Below are 20,584 nucleotides of genomic sequence, written 5' to 3'. Positions count from 1 at the left end.
AGAAGGAATGGATTCAAACTGAAAGAGAAATTCTTTACTATGAGGTTTGTGAGGCACTCAGGGTAACCAGGGAAAACATGGATGCTGGAACCTTGGGGATGTTCAAAGCCAGGCTGGATGAAGCTCTGAGCAACAGGGTCTAACAGGTGTCCCTATCCATGGTTGGGGGTTGAAACTACATTATCTTTAAGGTTCCTTCCAACCCAAACCATTCTATGATCTTTCCTAGTCAACTAAGTGGAATGAGAGGCAAAGAATATCACCCTTTACAAAGATCACAAGCTTCCTGAAAGAGGGAGAAATAAGTCTTTGTCTTCAGAAGGTACCACTTGGTATTGCTTGGTTTAAGTTAACAATAGCAGCATAAACCAGCCTAGGGGACAGAGTTTCTGCCTGGAAGCTGTTCACTAAGTTTGCAGGATGTGGGAAACCAATAATGGGGAGGGTGGAGGGAGAGGGGAGGAGGGAAAGAATGGTTTGCCATAAACCACAGCTGTAAAGAAACCATTATACCATTAGATAGGGATAAGGACCTTATCCCTAAGTGTATCTTTCATTAAATCATAAGCCAGTAGCAGAAAGGGCTCAGTTGCATGGTTGAATGCCTTTAGACCATCTCTGTATCTGTCTAAGAAACCTAGTCCTACATTAGGGCGTTATAAAGCAGCCAAGTAACTGAGATCTTTAATCTTGGAAGTTGTTCTTTCCTGGAAACACACTGTGACATCCAAAGTGCTGTACCATATTATTTCTGTAATTATAAACGGCATAAGTGGCATCTCAAATGCATTACTGTCATTAGAAAATTGCAACTATTAATTAACAGTTTTCATTTGCTGTATTTCTTGTTGATACACCAGAATTCATTTCTAAGACAATCTATTTCATAATGAGTAAACTGTGTCATCTCTTTTATGTTGACTTGTTGCATGATAAAGGATCTTGCATTTGTGTCTGAAGCCTCTCTTCAAGAGAGGACAAGAGACACTGAGGTTTGTTGTTTCCATCTTTGCTTCTGGAACTGCATAAGAAGTTAACCAGAATTTAAGTTAATTCCCTGTATGCAAAAGAAAATACTGGTAAAGCAGAGATCTGAAAGTCCAGGTTTTCTTTTACTAAACATAGTAATTTTATACAGCTTTTGACCAATATTTTCTACTGATTTTGAATGTAAAAAATAATAGATGTTATTTTTAAAGAATTAGAAGGCATATTTACATCCTTGCACTAGATCCAAATTGCTGCTGTTATTCTAAACCACAACTAATGTAAATTATAGGCAGCCAGTAAGACCACAAAGTAGTATAGTTTTCCAAGTGTGTAGATACCACACTGACTCCATATGTACTGAAAACTGTACTTTCATGATTGACTTCATTGCCTTTTGATCATCTATTAGAGAAGACAAGCCAGTACTACAGAGATACTCTTTTGTATGCCACTATAAACACTTGTAATGAGGAAAAAACCTTTTCTGCACAGTGGAGCTGTCTCTAGAGTTGTGTTCTGGTCACTGTGATACTCAGCCTGCCCTGCACTGGACTTAAGAACATATTGAAGACATCTGCCTCCTAAGACATTGCAATGGATCCTCTTCATGGGATGGCTGTAGTGGTTGCATTTACAAAGAAACCTGAGCCAGACCTCCTGAATCTTTGCTCTGGTGAGGACATGCTAGTCACAGATAAGGAAAGCTTCAGAGCAGCACAGAAAGATAAGAAAAGGATCAGTGAACTGAGAAAATGAAAATTTGATAGCCACAGCAGAGAGATATGAGACATCCCAGGACCCAGCAGAACAGAGCTGTGATATTGCCAGAGGAGTGGACAGGTATGTTTGTCTTTTATTACTTTTGGACACAGTCCATCTTTCTGACTGAAGGTACTGATGTCTCTTGGTTATATGGAAAGGTGAAACACCAAGCAGCATATCCCAGTTCACACAGTGGTAACAGGGATGGGCTTTATGTAAGTGCAGTGGGATTGCTAAAGCCCATCCCATTCAAAGCCCAGGGGACAAAGACTCGTTTAGTCTGCAAAGACAATTCTTTGCTGAGGTATAAGTGTACGTTCTGTACTTTCTGAAACAGTGTTTCTCTCAGAGCTCTACAGTGCACTACAGCCTGAAAAACAAGGTGTTGAAGTTCAGGTCTAGGCCTTTTGCATACTGTAATAGTTTGCCACAGAGAAACAGGGGCTGCACAGATGGCTGTTTGATCATCTGTGTAGGATCTGCCTTATGGCACTGCAGAATAGGTTTTTTTCACTCTTTCCAACCATTGATCTTTGTTAAAGAGACAAACTGTGCTGGGATTGTTTTCATCAGCTTTTGTTTGTTTCTGAAAACAACAAAAGAGAACTGTTGAGAGCTGTATGCAGTGTTGGCAATGAAGATCCCACTTTTTCTTTCCCATTGTCTTCTTCAATTTGCTGGCTAGTAACAGCACAGTAACTGCCCTCTGCCTTCTCACACAAGTGTCCTGAAAAATTTTGGTGTATTTGCACCCAGGAGCATTACTCCTGTTCAATCTGTTACTAAGCCCCATGTAGCTAGTATAGTTTGTTGCTGAATTACAGCTGAAACACCCCAGAAAAGTTACTTCCATTTTAAGAATTCAGAGCCTGTCTCACAAATCTAATTCTCAAATGTTGCTACAGAAGTGGAAGGCTGAACAGAAAAGAGGTCACTGAAATGTGTTTGATTTCAAAAATTACTGTTCCCATGAGATACCTGTGTCTATACTGGTTGGACACCCCAGGATTCTTCACCCGATTTTCCACTGCCATTTTGTCTCCTTTGCCAAGAGGCAAAAGGCTTGGTCTTTCTGCCACCCCTTCCTGTCACTGAGGAGCAGCAGTGAACAAGGGCTAGTAAGGCAGTCCCATTGCAAGGGGCTGCCAGCGTTAATCCTGAGTGGTTCTGATGTGCTCCAAGTGCCACACAGAACTTTGAGTGTGCAAGTGTTCTAGCTCAAGCCTTTGCAGCTCCCCCTCCTTGCTTCCCTGTTTATTAGCAAGGAAGCCAGCCCAGGGCTCAGGAGGAACAATGACCAAAGAACAGACTGCAGCTTGTAAACCAAAACCTCCCTTGAGGCTGCTCCTAAAAGGAGATCAGAGAGAATTCCTATGCCAATAGGCATCTGCATTTCTCCCACGCACACACACTCTCTTGTAGCTAGTAAATTTCTGGCCTGTCTATCAGCATGGTGCTGCAGTCATAATGCATTTATTTGCTCCCTCTCTGGGCAGGTGGCAGGGAAGCCTGGGCATGGAGAGGTGCACAGGGCACAGCAATAGTGTTGTGCTGCAGGGCTGATCAGAGCTTTCATCATCACACCAATCAACGTGTCAGGGAGTCCCAGAGATGAAAAGGATAAAGCACTGGGTAGTGCCTCTATCAGGGCATGTGTGCCCTGGCCAAAATGGCACGCAGGTTGGCAGGCTGCCTCCAGTGACCCACCCTTGCTAACATCTACCAGTTGGTGATGGTTCAGGAAGGGCTGTTTATGGTTTATTAAGACATTTGAGTTTACACAGTTTGGCAGCCTCACATGAGCTATATGGAAGCAGCCACTGTTGTGAAGGGCTTGATGGAAGAGCTGGGTTCTGAGCTGGCTGTGGAGAGCCCTGGCCACAAATGATCAACCAGCTAGGTGTTACACTTTTTACACTCAGTTGCTGGGGACCAGGAAATGGGAGGAGACAGGGAGGAACCTCTGTGGTGTCTAGAACAGGACTTTTGAGTAGCTGTGTTTTGGCAAGTCAGAGACAGCCTCTGAGTCTCATGTGGCATTCAGCACCAGAGATTTTAACTCTGGGACTATCTACGGCTGCAAAAGCCCATTTAAAGGACTACATTGATTTCTTGCCTGGGCAGCATCTGTAATCTTTGTTATGAGCATGAAATCAGTACATGAGAGGAAGGGTGTGTTATATACATGGATGTACAGGTCTGTACTGGCAGACTGTATATATCTTCAAATGGACATATGACATTTGTCAGCTGTGGCAACTGCATTGCCTTGGATATTGAAACAGTATTGTTGAAAGTGTTTTATGTTTGAGGGGAGCTTTAAATTAATCTATCAAAAGCAGATGCCAGCAGTGATGTACATGTCTGAAGGACTAGGTTGGAATGGGGCTCATTTACATCAGGTACAGTTTGAGAGTAATAAGAAAGTTCCATTTTGGAATTTTCCTGCTGACCTAAATTCTATCTGTTCTTTTGAAGAAACATTTTGGAAAGGGTAAAAATTGTAGACTGAGTATGCCACAGCAGTAGCAGTTTAAAACCAGCAAATCATCTAACCCTCCAACAAAAAACTTGCTTATGAAAAAGTTAGCATCTCCCCCCACCCCCCAAATATTTATTTTTTACAAAGTTTTTGAGATTACTAATTTTTAAGTCTTGGCAGGTGAGACCAAGTTCAGGTCATCATGCAGAACAGGTGCAGAACACCCCAAAGCACCTCACAAACCACAACAGACAAGAGGTCCTCAGGGTGTGTCAGATCACAAATTAATAGGCCCAGTATTCAGGTACCCACAGATGCTCCTGCTCTGACCCTGAAATCATCTCTTAGAAACTCCAGGAAGCTAAAAGAGCTGAATGGAGACTTCAGTCCCTCTGAAAATGGACTCAGCTCGGTAGGCTGACTGGGAGCCTTGCAGTTTGCATTTGGAACCCAATAGCCAGGATCTGTCAACTGAACTTAGAGGTTTTTGCAGACACAGTTTCAGTTGCAGGACTCCTGGAGCACGGCTCTGAGGAACAAAAGTCTTAAGTTTATCTCTGAGCACTTCTCTTAGCAGCTTCCCTGCTTGGTGCATTTTCCTTCTCTAAGGAAACCTTCAAAAATTCCTTCTACAGGGAAAACCTACTTCAGGCTAATGGGGAGGGCTGAGGTCTTAAGATAGCTAAAGCAAGAATAGAAAACATCTCCCCTTTTCCATTCTTCCTTTCACCTGCTTTCTCATTCTCTTGCTTTCCCATCTCAACCACCTAGCATTCAAATACACTGCAGTTCTTCCACATTATCCTTTTCTTCCGCATCAACTGTCCAGCCATTTTGGAGAGTGTGGCCTTTGTGTCACCAAAGTACTTCCTAGAAGGAACATTACACTGCCAAGACGACCAAGGAGTGTTCCAGAAGAAATCCCCAAGGGCTGCCAGACTCTCAAAGTTTGGCACTTGGCCCTCAGCATGCGTAGTCTCTGACCCCCCAGTTCTCTTTGTGTTAGCCTGGGAGCAGGAGAGTGGGTGCTGACAGTTTTTTCCTTGGCTTTGGGTGGGCCAGGGGGCCTTTCAGCTGCACTTGCAGGATTTCACCACCATGTTGGAGAGCTGCTCCACTTTGGGGGTCCTCCCAACATAGTACAAGATAGTGAGTGGCTCCAGGTCCTGGGGAACACAGCAGGGCGAAGCAGATGCCTCAGGGTTCAGCGTGTTATATAAACCCAGCACCTGCAGGAACAAAGGAAATGTTGTGACAAGGTCAGGAATACGTTTAAGTTACTTGAGGACAGGAAGGGGCTGCCAAGTCAACAAGTCTTGAGGTGTTTGCACTAGACTCATCAGAGGGTATTTCCCTGAGATGAGTAATACTCCCCTGTCACTTCCTAATCATGGCCTGCTTCTAAATGGTCTCACCTGCCCTGGCCTGACTCTTAAGAGTTTTTGTTTTTTTTTTTTTTTTTCCTAATGGTAATACCCTTGCTCCCTGTGACTGTTGCCTAAGGGTTGAAGGAGTGCAAGTAGTTGTCTCCTTTCATCTCTAATTTGGTACAGCAGTGTGTCACAATTTTTGCTTTTAACAAGGTTGGGTGTAACCAGCCTGGGGCCATGCTGTCTTGGATTCTATTAAAGAAGCCAGAAGAAAGAATATCAGTGCTGCTTATTTCAACCAACATCTCCAGATAGCATTGGATGGATGCCAGTCCTCTCAAGTATCCACAATTCCCTCCCAGCTTCGAACTCTCTGATGCTTTGTCCCTCCATTCCATCCTCCAAGTCATGACACTGTAATACTGGAGCCAGGACAGTCCTGTGGGACCCCACTGGATTTCTCCTCCCAGCTGGTCCCAGCCCACAGATGACTCTACACTACAGCCATGTAACCACTACAGAACAGTTGCCACATTTCTTGCCAGAGGTGACCACTTCTCAGCAGTGAGCATGATCTCACCTGCACTAGTGTGGTCTCTTCAGTGCTTATCTGGTATAAATGACAGGGTCTGGCACATTCCATTTGAAGTACTTTACAGTCTTTGGAGATGAGAGGTGCTAAGGATACATCCTGTTCTATCATCTAGACCCATGGAATCACTATTGTTGTGGTAGAAACTCTCTGGGATCCTAAGCAAAGTAGCCCTGGCTGTACCACAGGGTATTGTGCTCTGAGCCACTACTCAACAGCAAGTTAAACAGACTGGTGAGTTTTCTTTTCGTCATGTCTTTCCTAAGTGTTGCTGGCAAGCTGTCAGCAGCTATATTGTTCTAAACTTTTCTTTGATCACTTCACTGACCTTAACGCTTGCTCATTTCCTTTCTTGTTTAAGATCATTAGGAGTCATTCTAAAGTCTCCTTTCTCTCACACTGATTCAGTCCAGTTACCTTCTGGAGAGCTTCTCAGGACAACCAGATGGTAAAGCTACATGCCCATTACCCTTTCAAAGCTGTTAATTCCCTTGCTTTGTCTTGTGGTTACTGCCCAGCATCTGTTCACTTCTTCATTCCCACAGATCAGCTGTTCCCACTGATATTAGTCCTTGAGCTTCACTGAACCTTACTGCTATGCAGACTGTCAAAAAAATGTTAGGATCTTTTCTGAAATATCATCCTTACCTAGTTATTTGTTCTTCAGCTGAATCTGTTTTTTCCAGTAACTTTTTTAGTGAAATCTGAAGTTAATTTGCTAGTGAGCTGTTGCATTATCTGGATTGCTGCTTTTTGACTCTTGTGGGCAGAAGCACACAGGATTTTCCTCTGACTTTTCCTGCTTCAGCAGTGGACTGTCTGGTCCTTAATCTGTCTCTTTCTCTCAATACTTCTCCCATGCCTGTGTTATTCCATTACTTTTATTTTTTCCTGCTCTAGCCAGGCTCAGACTGCATTCTTCCCAAAGGCTGACCAGAGGTTGTGCTTAAGTTACCTAAAGACATTTGCTTTCTGCCAATTTTTCACTCAAAAATCTCACTGCCTAGTAGCCTCCTCCCTGCTGTAGGTCAGGTAGGATTTATGCAGCTGGAAAGGATACCTGTGAAAAAGGATATCCTACTGAGTGGCTGTGCTCACTTCTGGAAATGGACATGGATTTCCCTATACTTTTGAGCTATAGCTGCCCCTTTAGGAGGAGATGGCAGGCACATGCCATTGCACAACAATTTTTCATGACAACCTGGCACACAGTGTAGAAAAATCTTTTGTCCAGTGCAAACTGCAGGAGAAATTTAGGAAGAAGATAATTACCAGAACTGATGTTTGACGTGAACAATTCAGTTAATACTACGGCCACTGCCAAGTAAGTACCCTAAAACCATCAGTTCTGCTCTTTCATATCTTATCTAAGAGACAGCAGCATCTTCCTCATCAAGACTTGCCTGAAAGCAGACTCAGTACTGGCTCCAAAGCAAGCACATTTTCCCTGCTGAACCACCCAGGCTTTTTTCTGCAGTTTTCTTGGAAGGTTTTTCACAAATATTGATCTGAACTGCTTATGCTACTTTGAAAAACTGGATATTGATCAGACTTAGGGAGGAAGGCAATCATAGCCACAAGCCCTGGCAGGATAATCTAGTGGATGTACCGTGCTGTGAGTGGTGTCTGCGCTGCGGAGGTACGGACAAGGGCCTGAACAAAAGTTAGCAAAGTAGCCCTTGGGCTCGTGGACCCATTTCCAGCCGAGGTCCTGTCGGAAGTCAATGTACAGAGGACGCACGCAGCAGTTCTCCTCCAGGTTCCTGAAACACAGTAGTGAAGCACAGTGAATCTAAAGGGGGGCCTTCATGCAGTTGTGAGCTGCAGCTTCCTGAGCAGAAGGACTCATAGCAGCAATGCTGGTGGCACGTGGTGGCTGCATGTGCCAAGCACCAGGAGCAGCACAGCCAGGCAGCTGTGGCAGCCCAGGGGCACTGCTGCTGGCAGGCAGCTTTCCCACCACCCCTGCCAGGCAGGACCCGGCTGCTCCAGCAACTGGCACGGGGCTGCTGCTGATCCCGCCCAGCCTGTGCTCCTGGAAGGTGCTTGTGGATCTCTTTGAACCAGTGGCTATCTGCCAGAAGCACAGAACAACTCCGCTGAGCTGGCCAGTGGCCCTTGTGACACCACGGTGACACACAACCCCCTGGAGGGCTCTGCCTTTTCCAGTGGCATGGAGTCTCACCAGGCCTGCCTGCCCCAGGCATGGGGTCCCAGCAGGATCCCTTCTCACTTACCGGAAACAGTAGTTGGTATCCAGGGCCCGTTTCTTTCTTTGGCTTCCCAACACGGGGCTCTCCAGTCGATGTGGGGGTAACATCATCAAGATGAGGTGGGGATTATGCAAGTCCTTCTGCTTCTTCAGGCGGCCCAGGTCCCCGCGGCCATAGTCATCCTCACTGTCAATGCCTTCAGAAAAAGAGGATCCACAAAGAAGAAATCAGCGTGGAAGCGGAGAATGCAACAAGACCTTTCAATTTAACACTCTCATGCTTGCTCTTGAACAGGTTCAGGCACCATGTCTACTTCTTCCCTCACAGAGACCCCTTTATTTCTGGTAAATTTGACTGTTGCAGGCCTGAAATAGAGGCTTATGGGCCACCTGTTTTACCATTTGCAAACTGCTGGTGGGGCCATTAATCCATCCGCTCACTCCTGGCTTGAATCCCAGGATAGGCAGGAAGATGAATGGTTTAAAGAAGATGTCAGATAATTGGCACTCTGCGGAACAGCCTCAGAAATGGAGCCTGTGGGGGCCAGTGGCTGCTGCCCAGGGCTGCAAGCCAGGAGGTTCCTAGTTCTTAGGCCAGCCAAGCCACTGACTCTCTGAGCCACCTCACACAGGATGCCTAACTTCCTTGTGTTTCAGTCACTCTAACTGCAGAGTAGAGCCTCTGAGGAAATCTGAGAAGGCATCAAGTTGAATTTCCCAGAGGGACACTGAAATATAAAATTACTCCTTTCTGCAGACACTCATGCAAACCCACCCAGCCTGCCCCTACTTCTTTTTGTAACCTATGTATATAGTGGATATACCCATATAATGAACACACAAACCCAGATATGTTTTAAGACAAATGTTATACAATGTGAACTGCTTGAATACACAAAGCAAGACCTCATTTTTTTCTTTATATGCTTGAGGCTTTCCCTTCCCCAACAACCTCCCCTAACCCAGCTCTTTATCACCTTTGAACTTGATCTCCAGGACTTCATGCAAATTCTCCAAGATGTCCCCATTGGACTGAAAAGTATGGCAAGGACAGTGTATGCTAATTTCCAGGCCAAGGTTGGACTCTGCAAAGAAGATGACTCCGTGAGAAACAGTCTTTCTCAGCTGGAACAGCTCCTGGCATAAAGAAGTTTTAAGGAAGTTTTACACAGCTGTGCTAACCCCATGACAAAGGGTTGGTCCCAAAGTCAGGAGTGTTATCAGAGTTGAGGAACAGATGCTGCCTTGGGAAGAACAGGAAGAAAAATCCACTAGCTTCACCTTTGCCAAAAGCCTTGTTCTTGCTAAAGGGAACTTTCTGGAGAGGTAAGAAGGGTGCTTCTTGTTACTTTTTTAGGCTGTTCAGCATCCAAAAACATTTGTGAGCTTCAAGGAGCTTTCCTGGGAAAACAAGTATTTTGAAGAGCTGGCTTTTGGTATCTTAAATCAGTTTCACAATCCTCAGTACCTATTATCTGCCTTCTGCTTAATGTCTGAAGGAGAAATCTGAAAATAAGCAAGTTGGATATGGACAAGTAATTTTACTGGAAACATTCTTCTCAGCAGCTGCAACCTCCTGTTTTATTGAACTGCTAGCAGTCTAAATCACACAGACTTTCCAGAGGCAAATCTACTTTCATAATAACTTCCTGGACCAGTCGTGCTGTGTGGGCCTGACTACAGGAACACAAGACTCTTATGAAAGCTCCTTTTTTATGTTGTGCCATGAATTAAAACATCTGGCTTCCTGGGGCATTGACAAGGTGCCTAGCACCATATATACTTTGTGATGTCTTGTCAGCTAGTGTGCCTGCCCAGAGCTTGCTGCAGTGCCAGCTCTGAGCTTCAGCCATCAGGGCACAACTTAGATTGCTTGAAATAGGAGGAGCCTGCAAGCTCACACCTTACCCTTCCAGGGAGCAGCTGCTTGCCAGTACCTGCATTCCAGTCTTCAGTGGCACCTAGCTTCTATCTGTGTACGCCATTCCAGCTGTGAGTAGTGATGCCTTGTGCTCCAGCTGTGAATGGGGTCAGTGTTCTTGCTGGGAACTGCCCTGTAAATATCTGTTGGGCTGTCCAGCACTGGCAGAGGTGTGTTCTCTGCAGTGTTAAAGCCTCCAGCTGTCTAGGTGTGTCAGCCTCTGGTATTTCCTCACATTTATACCTGACAAGCTGTACACAGCTAAATAAACAAGGATCCTTACTGCTTTTTCCTATACTACATTTGCCCTAATTCACATGAAAATGTAAGCAAAGCATTTGTCATTTTCTATGATCATTTAGGCAAGCAGAGGGGTCCCCTCAGGGCTTAGCTGTAAAGAATTTCCTCCAAGGAATAAATCCTTGTTCTGACTCAGCCCACAGAGCTACATGGTGGGGCCTCCAGGAAAAGAGGCAGGAATATAGCAAATGTCACACATTGAGGAGGCTCTCTGGAGGAAAGCTTGTTCTCAGTCTGAAAGTACCTGTCTTCTCTGTGAACCAAGCTCCTGCAACAATGGGAGCAGAAAGATACTTCTGTGAGCATTGATCCCCATTTCTGTGGATGCCTTGGCCCACAGTGCAGCGAAGAGCCCTACCTCTGTGCAGGAGCCACTCACGCACGGTCTCGGTGACGTCGAAGGACAGCCACTCAGGGGAGCCCCGTGTCTGTACATTCCTGCCGCTGAGGTACCGCTGCTTCGCTATGTGCTCGTCTGGCCGAAGGATCTGTGGCAGAAGGAGTGGTGGAAAATGCAGAAGGAAGGGATAGCCTTTAGTCTTTTTTTTTCCCATAGCTTGCTAAAAACTAATTTAGAAAGTTGGTCTTGGCAAGTGAGACACCAGGAATACCCTGGGTCAGGTGAGAAGGACATGCGTCACAACCAACTTGAACTCCAGAGAGCTACACAGTGCTTATTTCTGTATCCTAAGCAGCCCACCTCTCTCAGCTGAGAATTGTTTAGGGACACAGAGAGAGGCAGAAGCACGTGGCAACTCATTTAATGGATGGGTTTGTTTTTGTATGCAGCTGTGGAATATGGATCTGGATTTCAGAGTAGAACCACCAGTGGTAAATGCAGTATCTGGCCACAAGTCACCTGCCCAGGAAGCCAATTTATTGAGTTCTTTTTTGGCATTTTCAGGTGTCCTACACTCTTCAACTTTTGTCAGAACACAAAAGGGCTGTGTAGGTTTGGAGACCTCTGCCTCTGCTCTGACATCTCTGTCCACTTCCAGACAAACAACCACAGCACATTCAAGGTGTTCCTTGCGGCAGACCCACAGACCACTGAACCTATGGAGAAGCTCTGAGAACACCTCCTAGTCAGTTGTGTCATCTGGTAGAGAATTGCTCTGACCTTTGATGCTGGATTCCAGGAAGTCTTCAAGAAGTGCCACCCAAACACAATTTTAGCTGCACTCTTATGGAAAAGTGAACAGACATGAGCCTGTGGGAATGTGCTGCCTGGATGCTAAGCTGTATCATTAGGTGGTCCAGTTCAGCCTATTACCTTCCAGTTCAGCCTATATACTTCCAAGCCTGAACCATACCTTATTCTGTTAGTCCCTAGGTTCAAAAAAAACTCCAGATAAGTACAGGTGGCCTGAATTGTGCTTCCGGGGAACTACTGCTGAAGAGAACATTGAAAGCAAGCACTGTTTTTCTAGTAAATCAGTGACAAGACAGAGAGCTCCATCCATTGAATTAGCACCAACTGTCTGCAACAGTCAAAGGAGTAAGACTGCCAAGGGTCCTACACATGATGTGACAGAAGGGTCAGAGCTGCTCCACTGATGAGGGGTCCCCTTCCAAGTGGGAAAAGGGCAGCACCACATGGTAAAAGTTAAGGAAGGTGACTGCATCACTGCATATGGTGGAAGAGGCCTGGGTTACAGCATGCACTTTCTTCTCTCTTCTACGGGCTTCCACATATCAGCTGAGACAAGCATTAAGGAGCCAAGCTATTCTGGGCTCAGACACTGGGGAAGGTGATAAGAATACTCACCTGGAAGAGCTCAATGCGCTGCTCACTGCGTTTGGAGCTTGGGTTGGGCACACGCAGCACCCGAAACTCAGCCCGGAATAGGTTGGTGCTGTTCTTCTCTGCTGATGACACATTAAAACGGAACACATTGGAGGTGACACCTTTTGGACAAATGCCCAACTCATCTAGGAGAAAAAAACCAGAGAAACACTGAGAATCACATCTCTGAGGGGCAGGATCTCAAGTAAGTATTGTTTGAGAAAGAGCTTTCTAGTACAGACTTGTCATTCAAAAGTCTTGCCACCTGGGAAGCATGGCTACCTAGCTCAAGATAACACAGCATGAATTCACTCAAATTTGATCTACATTGCAACATTTTGCAAACATTCCCACTACTGCCATCATTACTTCAGTGCTACAAGATGAAGAATCAGTGGAGATCAACCACAGTATGTTTATTATTATGTCTTCCAACTCTGCTCATCAAACGTTGCTAATACTCATGAGCTGGCTGCATCCAAAATGACAACCCCAGTCCAGGCAATGGGACAATCTCACTTGCAGTTAGTGGGGCCTATTCCCAACAACTAGGATGCTGTTACTCTGCTCATGATGGAGACATGAAGCTACATACAAAGTGATCCCACTGCTGCTGAATCTTCACTTTACAAATCTTGACATTGCCTCCGGGAGTGGAAACCACCCAGTGTCAAAAAACACAAAGCATGAGGTGTCAAAGACTTTTTAGGGCAGTGATTATCCAATGTGTACTGAAAGAACTGGGGTTTAAAATTGGTTCTCACTCATGAACTGGAGAAGGAATTCATTAATAGTACTGGGCCTGTGGAGATACACATGAGCAGGAAATAATACGGCAGTTTTCTGCTTCCATGTGTGCCTGCTGAACAGAAAAACCCATTTCACAGGTGCCTCAAAAGAGAGGAGGTAAAACCTTTAATGTCCAAGACAGAGTCCTCAATAGCAAGTAACACTTTCTTCAAAGGGACCATTTTGGTCTCATGGAAGTCTTTGTTGTTGCTGTCATTTTTCTCCTATTGACCTTGTTAGCCTTCAAGTCTCTAACATCGTGAAAGCTTCCTGCAAACAAGACACAGCAGCTCCTGCTCTATGTCCACATGCAGGTTTGTTTGCAGCCCTGCAGAGCCTCTCAGATGACCTCTGACTGTTGTCCAATGCAGCAGGAGGCTCTTATATCTGCTGATATTTAAGTTGCTTCTAAACAAATGAACAGAAAGAAACAGAAAAAAAAACTATCACCTGTTCCCAGGCATGGTTCCAGTCTTTGACAAATAGGCTAAAAGCCCTAGCTGGAACAACCTTCAAGTTACATTCCTGAAGTCCTGCAGGCCCTTTTTTTGATCTCACCATAAGTATCACCATAAGTATCTCCCCTGAGAAACAGCTTCTGGAAATGGGATAGTGTGAAACAGCACCTGACTGCAGAGGTTCACCTCCCATGCCAAATTCTGATTTCAGCAACACTGATGTACACTCATATCAATGGAGATTAAAGTCTTCCTCTTGTGCTACACACAAATTCAGCAAGCAGGACCCTGCCAGTTTTCAAGGATGTGTTTTTAGGGTGCTGAAATTTTACTCAATATGCTAATGACCAGATGCTGACGTTGGGCTTTAATTGGAGGAGGTTTTATCATTAGTACTACTGAACAGATCAGCATTCCCACACAGGAAAGTATCTAGCTGTTATTGAAGAGGAGACACATCCCAGGAGACCAGATCCCACTGCAGGCACGAGCTGGCCTGCCCAGCCCAAGAACCCTGCAACACAAGGAGTACCCCCAGCCACACACATATTCCTTCTGTGGGCACTCCACCCCTGTGACCACTTCAAGGCTTGATGCTGCAGAAAAGCCCAGCAAAAAACCCAAGTTCTCATTAAGTGCCCAAAGACATCTTCTAGCTGAAGTATAACACTGATTACTGTTCTGTGTCCTAGAGCTTGGCAGATACTGTGTTTCAATAGCCCCTGAAGCTGCTTTGCACATTTAGCCCTATTAATAGTGCTGTTAACAGCCTGCCCTTTCATTTCAGACCTGACTGCCTGGCCGTAAGGGGTGTCCCAATTATCATTAGAAATGCCTTTTTGGATCAGACCACTGGTCAGTCCAGCTCAGTATGTTTCCTACAGCAGTGCTTTTTCTGACAATCTCTTTAGAGGCTGCAAATATGGTCCTACAGCACAGAGCTGATGAAAGACACCTAATGTGTTATCATCTCCTTAATGTTTTTGGCTAAATTAGACAGCCATGGTGATAAGACATTACATCTACTGTAATTCACCTGCTGTGAAAGAAAGAGCCACATTGCTTTCTACCTACTTCACCATCAAGGTGCTGCTCTTGGGACACCTTCCCAATGAAAACAGTAATAGCTCTTTTCCCTTCCCTAAAAGTGTCATGTTCCCTTTGTACCCTGGGGACAAGCCCTCTGTGATGGAGAAATGGAGCTGTGTTTGGTGTTTCACTCCAAGCCCTGGGAAGCTACAGCCTGTTTCTCTTAGCACGGGGCTCAGGATAGAGGTCTCACTCCCAGGAAACTTGACAGCTTTGGGGCAAAGTGCTTTTTTGCACGAGGTCACAGGCAAAAGGAGCAAGGGGATTTTTCAGGGAATTTGGTCCAGACCCAGCTGAGGTGTGTTAATCACACTGAAATCCAGACCTGTTCACCACCAGCACAGAACAAAGCCTGGAGGCAATATTCCTGCAAGCTCTCCCAGTGCACAGCTCTCAGTGGCAGTAACCAAGCCTGGAGACCAGGACCCTGGACACCCTGTGCACCCCTGCCAGGCTGTCTGGTGTGACACAGCCTCACAACTGGACCCAGCTATTACTGTGGAGTCACACCCAGAGCTGTTCACTGCACCAGTGATGAGACCAGCAGCCTCCTTGTGTGGATAATGTGATAGAGAGAGCAGGTTCTTTTGGGACCTTCCACCTTCCTACCACTGCTCTACATGAGGTGCAGGCTCACCACATGCAGCTGTTTCCAGCAGAAACAGCTGTTGTTTCTGGCAAGCCCCAGGAAGGCTGATGGCTATGCAGTTCAAGTTTGATGAGAAGGAAGGTTAGGCTGGCTGTGAGCAGGTATTGCCTCATGCTGTATTATACCTCTGAATCACCAAGGTGTTTCATGCCAAAGCTGCATAACTTCAGAGAAAAAAGTTGATCCATCTGCAACTCTGCAGGTGGCAGGTTTGGAGGGAATAGATGCTTGGCCCTAGTGACCCATGACTTTAATTGCCTTGTCTCTCAAGCTGCCTTGGAAAATGGCATCTGTTTTTCCCTCAGGAAGGTAAGCAAAAAGCTATTTTCAGGACTGTTGCAGATACTTCCCAAGCTTGAACATAACCAAGTCAAATCTGATCACATGAGTTTTATGAGATCCCTGAAGTGAATGGCTGGTCAAAAGTAAGTTATTCTCTGAAAGAAAATCCCTTTAAATTGAGGCAGTGTACCTGAGAGGCACAGGGGAAAAGACCATTATGTGAGTCATCAAGCAGCTCAGAGAAGGGATGGAGAACTTGGCTCTCTCATCTTCTATTTTTGCTTCTCAGCTCTCCTCACTTTTGGGCTTTGCATCTTTGAAAAGGATGAGTTCTCTGAGCCAATATGACAGTTGACTAATAGTCTGGAGCTAGAACAGTTTGTGTGAGTGTGCACACATTTCAGACTTGTCTGTATCATCACTGCAGTTCCTTCAATGGAGTAGTCCTCCCCTTCCCCCCCCGCCCCCCCAGGAGACTGGCTTTGGCTCAGAGCATGCTCTTAGATCACCACCTGGCACAGTGACAGAGTCATGGGAAAGTTGAACATCAGCCACTTCTGAAGATGCGGGGCCAAATTCAGCCATGGTGTAAGCAATGAAACTCCCCAGGTCTCAAAAAGAGCATGTCTCTTGCCACCACAATCTGTCTGGAACTAGTCTCCCCCAGTGGGACCAAATTACAAAGTTCCCTCTTTCTCTGGGTGGTGGTATCTACACTGCCCACTCCCAGAAATTGTCTCAGCACTACTTGGTTTTTTGAACCTAGTATCCTATGGGCACATGGGACACAGAAATTCCTGTTTCTACAGGAATTTTCCCAAAGCCACAATCCCTACTCATCACTCCTTTTCATGCACTGTTTCTTCATTCCACTTTCTCCTCAATTTTAGCCAAATCCACACCCCTAACTTCATTTGCCACTGTTGTGCTTTGTATTTTCCCCACCTCCTTCCTCCCAAAATGCATAGTGCATAGTGTGGCTGTACTATTTTGCAGACACTTGGTTTTCCCATAATATATGTTTATAGTTTCACAAATGACACTTCAGTAGATCAAAACCACGGAAATACAGGTAACCTTTGCCCTTTCTGTTCCTTGAATCTCAGTGTCTCCTGAGCTAAGAGCTAATCATATAACCATATGGAATGCAGTCTGCTAGAGATTAAGTAAAATTTGTTGCATTACCAAATTGTAGCTTATTCCAGCTCATCATATGTCAAGATTAACATAAACCTGGCAGAGTAACTGCATTCTGTGGCTGCCTCCACCAAGTCACAGCTCCTCCCCAAAACTGCTGGTGTTCAAATCTTGTCCCCAGGATGGCACAACATCACAGGAGAACACCCTGGATAGTGGTATGACTGCATCTTCCAATTCTAAGGAATCCCAAACAAACCAAAATGACCGCTTGTGTCTACATGTGCTCAGCATCTGCAATCTGCTTTTGAGTTCATGTCTGCTCAGTCTCTTTGTATCTGCTCAGCTTCTGCACCTGAATCTGTTTAGTGTCCACATCTGGGCTTGCTCATCATCTGCTCCACACCTGCTCAACATCTGTCATGTTTCCTCAACGCCTGTGTTCCCTTGGGGGTCCCTTTGGCATCACTGTGTGCTTTACACCTGCTCTGCATCCCTGTTGTCTTCTGCTCACTCTCTGAACGCTCACACTATCTGAGTAACACCTTCATCAGCGTCCTCCAAGCAGCAGTCTCTTCAGCAAGCACCTCTCCACCTTCTGACTGCCGCCGCGGGTGCTGCACGGACCGGGCAGTTGCCTGTATCTCTGCGGCAGGCGCTGGAGCTTCAGCAGGGAGGAGGCCGAATACCTGCTGTCACCCAAACAGCAGACCTGCGCTGTCTCCCCGCCCGGTGCGCAGCATTCACCCCGCCACCCGCACGACTTGCCCTCCCCGCCTCGTCCTATGTCAGGGCTCTAGGCACGGGCTCGGCTCGCCGCTGCCGCGGGGGCCTGGGCCGATGCCGCTCCGGGACCCCGCCACCCACCGTCCCCACTGCCGGCCAAGCCCCGCGCCGTGCCGAGCGCTCCCCGCCCCGCGGCTCCCGCTCACCTCCGCACCGAGCACGGCCGGGCGGAGACGCGCCCTCCGCCCCGCCGGGGAAGCGGCCCCTTCGGCGGGGGCCCGGCGCCCCTCGGCTCCGGCTGGCCGCCCCTCCCCCGCGCCCGGGATCCCGGGCACTCTGCCCCGCGGGCGCGGCACCCCGGCCGGCACGGGGGGAGTCCCGCACTTACTGTGTTCGGGGAGGCCCTGGATCATGTCAAATTTATGAATCTCTTTAGCATAGTATTCTGACTCGGTGTTGTCCTGAGAGCAGCTTTCTTCCTTCTCCTCCTCCATCTCCTCCAGCAGCTCCCGAGTGCTGTTATAGAGGGCCAGGATCTGGTAGGGCACATGGGCCGGCCCCACGGTCTCCGGCGGGCTGGTGAGCCGCAGCTTGCTCAGGATCTGCCCTCGGATGGCCTCTACCCTCTTCTTCTTGATGTGGTCCAGGTCCAAGGTGGTGCAGGACGACAGCGAGAGGCTCACGGTAGCGAAGCTCAGCAGGGAGAGCAGCACCAGAGCCCTTTGCACGTACATCTTCATGTGTGAGGAGGCGGCGGCGGGGGCCTCCGGGAGAGACCCCCGAGCGGCGGCGAGAGGGCGCGGGGGACCGGGCGGTGTGCTGGCGGCAGCCTCCCCAGAACCCGCAGGCTGAGGCTTGGCGAGGAGGTGCATGAACTCACTGCGCCGTGCGCGACTCAGGACTTCCAGGAAGAGCTGGCAGCGCTCCGCAAGGAGAAGCGGCAGGCGCCGTGCCTCGCCGCGCCGCGCTCCTTCCCCATGCGCCGCCCCGCGCCCCGCGGAGCAGGGGGCGCCCCGCCGCGCCGCGCCGCCGCACGTGTCAGCGGCCCGCGCCGCCCCGCCGCCGCGGGGGGAGCGCCGCGCCCGCCCCTCTCGCTGCACCATTCATGCCCCCGCCGGACCCCGCGCCCTACATCGCCCGGTGCCCGGCCCTTGGGGCCCGGGAGCGTGGCACCACCGCGCTTCTCGCCCAGCCGGCAGCGCTGCAGCCGGGCCGTCCGCCGCGCCCGTGGGTTCCGCTGACCGTCGTGCCCTGGTCCGTACACCGACACCGCTCCACACCGGCCCGCCCGCGCACACTGCCGCTCCCCCGGCCCCGACGCTGAAATTTTATACCTCCCTCCCATGACGTCCCCGGGACGGGGCTCGGGCGGGGGAGGGAGCTCCAAGCCCGGCCTTCGGCCGCGCCAACCCCGCGCTAATGGCTCCAGCAGCCGCGCAGCCCCCGCCGCTCCCCCCCCCCTCCTCCCCTCCGCCGCCCCCCGCGCTCGCCGGGGCCGCCTCGCCCCGCGCACCCCGGGCCCCTCGGCGCGGGGCGGCCCCGCGCGCCCTCCGACGTGGCCGCCGCACCGCTCCGCCAGCGGCGTGCTGGCGCCCCCTGCTGGCGGCACTCGCGCGACGGCGGGCGGGCCCTTCGCGGTGGTCCGGGCGGCGCGGGGAGGCCCCTCCCGCTTCCAGCTGCGAAATCGCATTAAAAGCCGCTAAAAATACCCCGAATACTTTCCTGATGTAGTTTCTTTCCGAGGGAGGGAGGGGCCGAGCGGCGGGGTTCGGCCGCCGCGCTGCGGACGGGGGGCTGCGGCGGGACTGGCGGCCCCGGGGGCCGAGCGCGGTGGCGGCAGGGTCAGGGCGATGCCCCTGGGCCCTGAAAGCAGGTGGCAACCAGAGCTCCGGGGGGTGTCCGGTCACGGCGGCCCTCGCTGCGGTGAAGGGGCTGCGTCGGGCATCCGACAGGCAGGAGACAAAGCACAGGCCGTGCATGGGGTTGTAATTCATTACCCGGGCCCATTCGGGTCTGTCTCCCGGGGCGTGCCCTCAGTACGGCCACACCGGCCTCCTGCCTCAGTGCCGCGGGCTGGGCCCGAGAGACCAGAGAGGAGCTCCTGGTCCGCGGAGCGAGCGAGACCAGGAGCCTCTTCTCTTGGCATCACCTGGACCCTGCCCCCAGCACCCAGCCCTTCTCCCGGAGCCAGCAGAGGGGCAGCCCCTGAGCCAGCGGCTTTGTGTCTCCCCAACCCATGGCAGCCCCTCACAGCACTGGCAGCGCTGCCGAGAGTTGGCAGTGCGTTGAAAAAGTGGGGCAGGGACAGCTCCTGCGAGGCTGTGAGCAAAGGGGATGTGGGCAGAACTCTCTGTGGAAGCAAGTCCTCTTGCATAAAGCAAGATCTTTATGCTCTGGGAGAGGTGGGGCCCCGGTGGCATGTGGCCCCTTGGAGCGGTTGTGTCCAGCGACAGCAGGCAACACTGCAGCTGGAAACACTGGGCATAGCTGCGGGGAGCCTTCCCTTACCTGCGTGTTCGGGGGCCTTGGGCTGGGAGAGCACTGCAAGCTCACAGGACAGCGGCTAACCGAAGACATTGAATGTGGAACAGGAAATCCACAGGCAGCTGGGGGTGCTGGATGCCCTGTGAGCCGTTTTGGGCAGCTCTGAGGAGATGTAAGGGTGAGCTCCTCACTGTTTGCTTGTGCTTTGCTTGGGGAAGAGGAATTAAGAGTTCTTTGATGGAGCAACAAAGATGTAACAAGATCTAGTAGCTTGAAGATGATGTCAGGCAAATTTTGACTTGAAGTAAGATGCAAATTCTGTTGACATTAAGTATCCATGGAATATTATGTAGGTTAGGATGGATGTTTCTAGAGCTCCCCAGACACTTCTGAAATGAATTTTGGATGCTTTTCCACACTGGGATCTCCTCTACTCTGCTGCCAGGTTTGAGGTCCCAATAAATGCAGTCAAATTGATTGCTTTGGACTCCAGTAATCCATTTGCTACATTGCCGCATGGCGAGTTATTAGTTAAAATGGAGATAAGTACAGAAA

The 20,584-nt window shown here is 48.9% G+C and overlaps 1 protein-coding gene across 1 annotated transcript; it reads right to left on the bottom strand.

Moving 5' to 3' along the window:
• Nucleotides 1-1,823: 1,823 nt before the first annotated feature.
• On the bottom strand, nucleotides 1,824-18,950 carry TGFB3 (transforming growth factor beta 3). The gene is made up of 7 exons (XM_064714806.1): nucleotides 17,934-18,950; nucleotides 12,398-12,561; nucleotides 10,988-11,117; nucleotides 9,386-9,493; nucleotides 8,434-8,605; nucleotides 7,806-7,959; nucleotides 1,824-5,463 (listed from the first exon to the last, which is right to left on the bottom strand). The coding sequence occupies exons 1-7, from the start codon at nucleotides 18,646-18,648 to the stop codon at nucleotides 5,305-5,307; spliced, it is 1,602 nt and encodes a 533-aa protein (XP_064570876.1). The 5' UTR covers nucleotides 18,649-18,950; the 3' UTR covers nucleotides 1,824-5,304.
• Between the last annotated feature and the right edge of the window lie 1,634 nt (nucleotides 18,951-20,584).

Source organism: Zonotrichia leucophrys, chromosome 5, assembly GCF_028769735.1.
Source record: "Zonotrichia leucophrys gambelii isolate GWCS_2022_RI chromosome 5, RI_Zleu_2.0, whole genome shotgun sequence".
NCBI lineage: Eukaryota > Metazoa > Chordata > Aves > Passeriformes > Passerellidae > Zonotrichia > Zonotrichia leucophrys.
The sequence above is the reverse complement of the archived record's forward strand: the minus strand, read 5'-3'. Positions and strand labels throughout refer to the sequence as shown.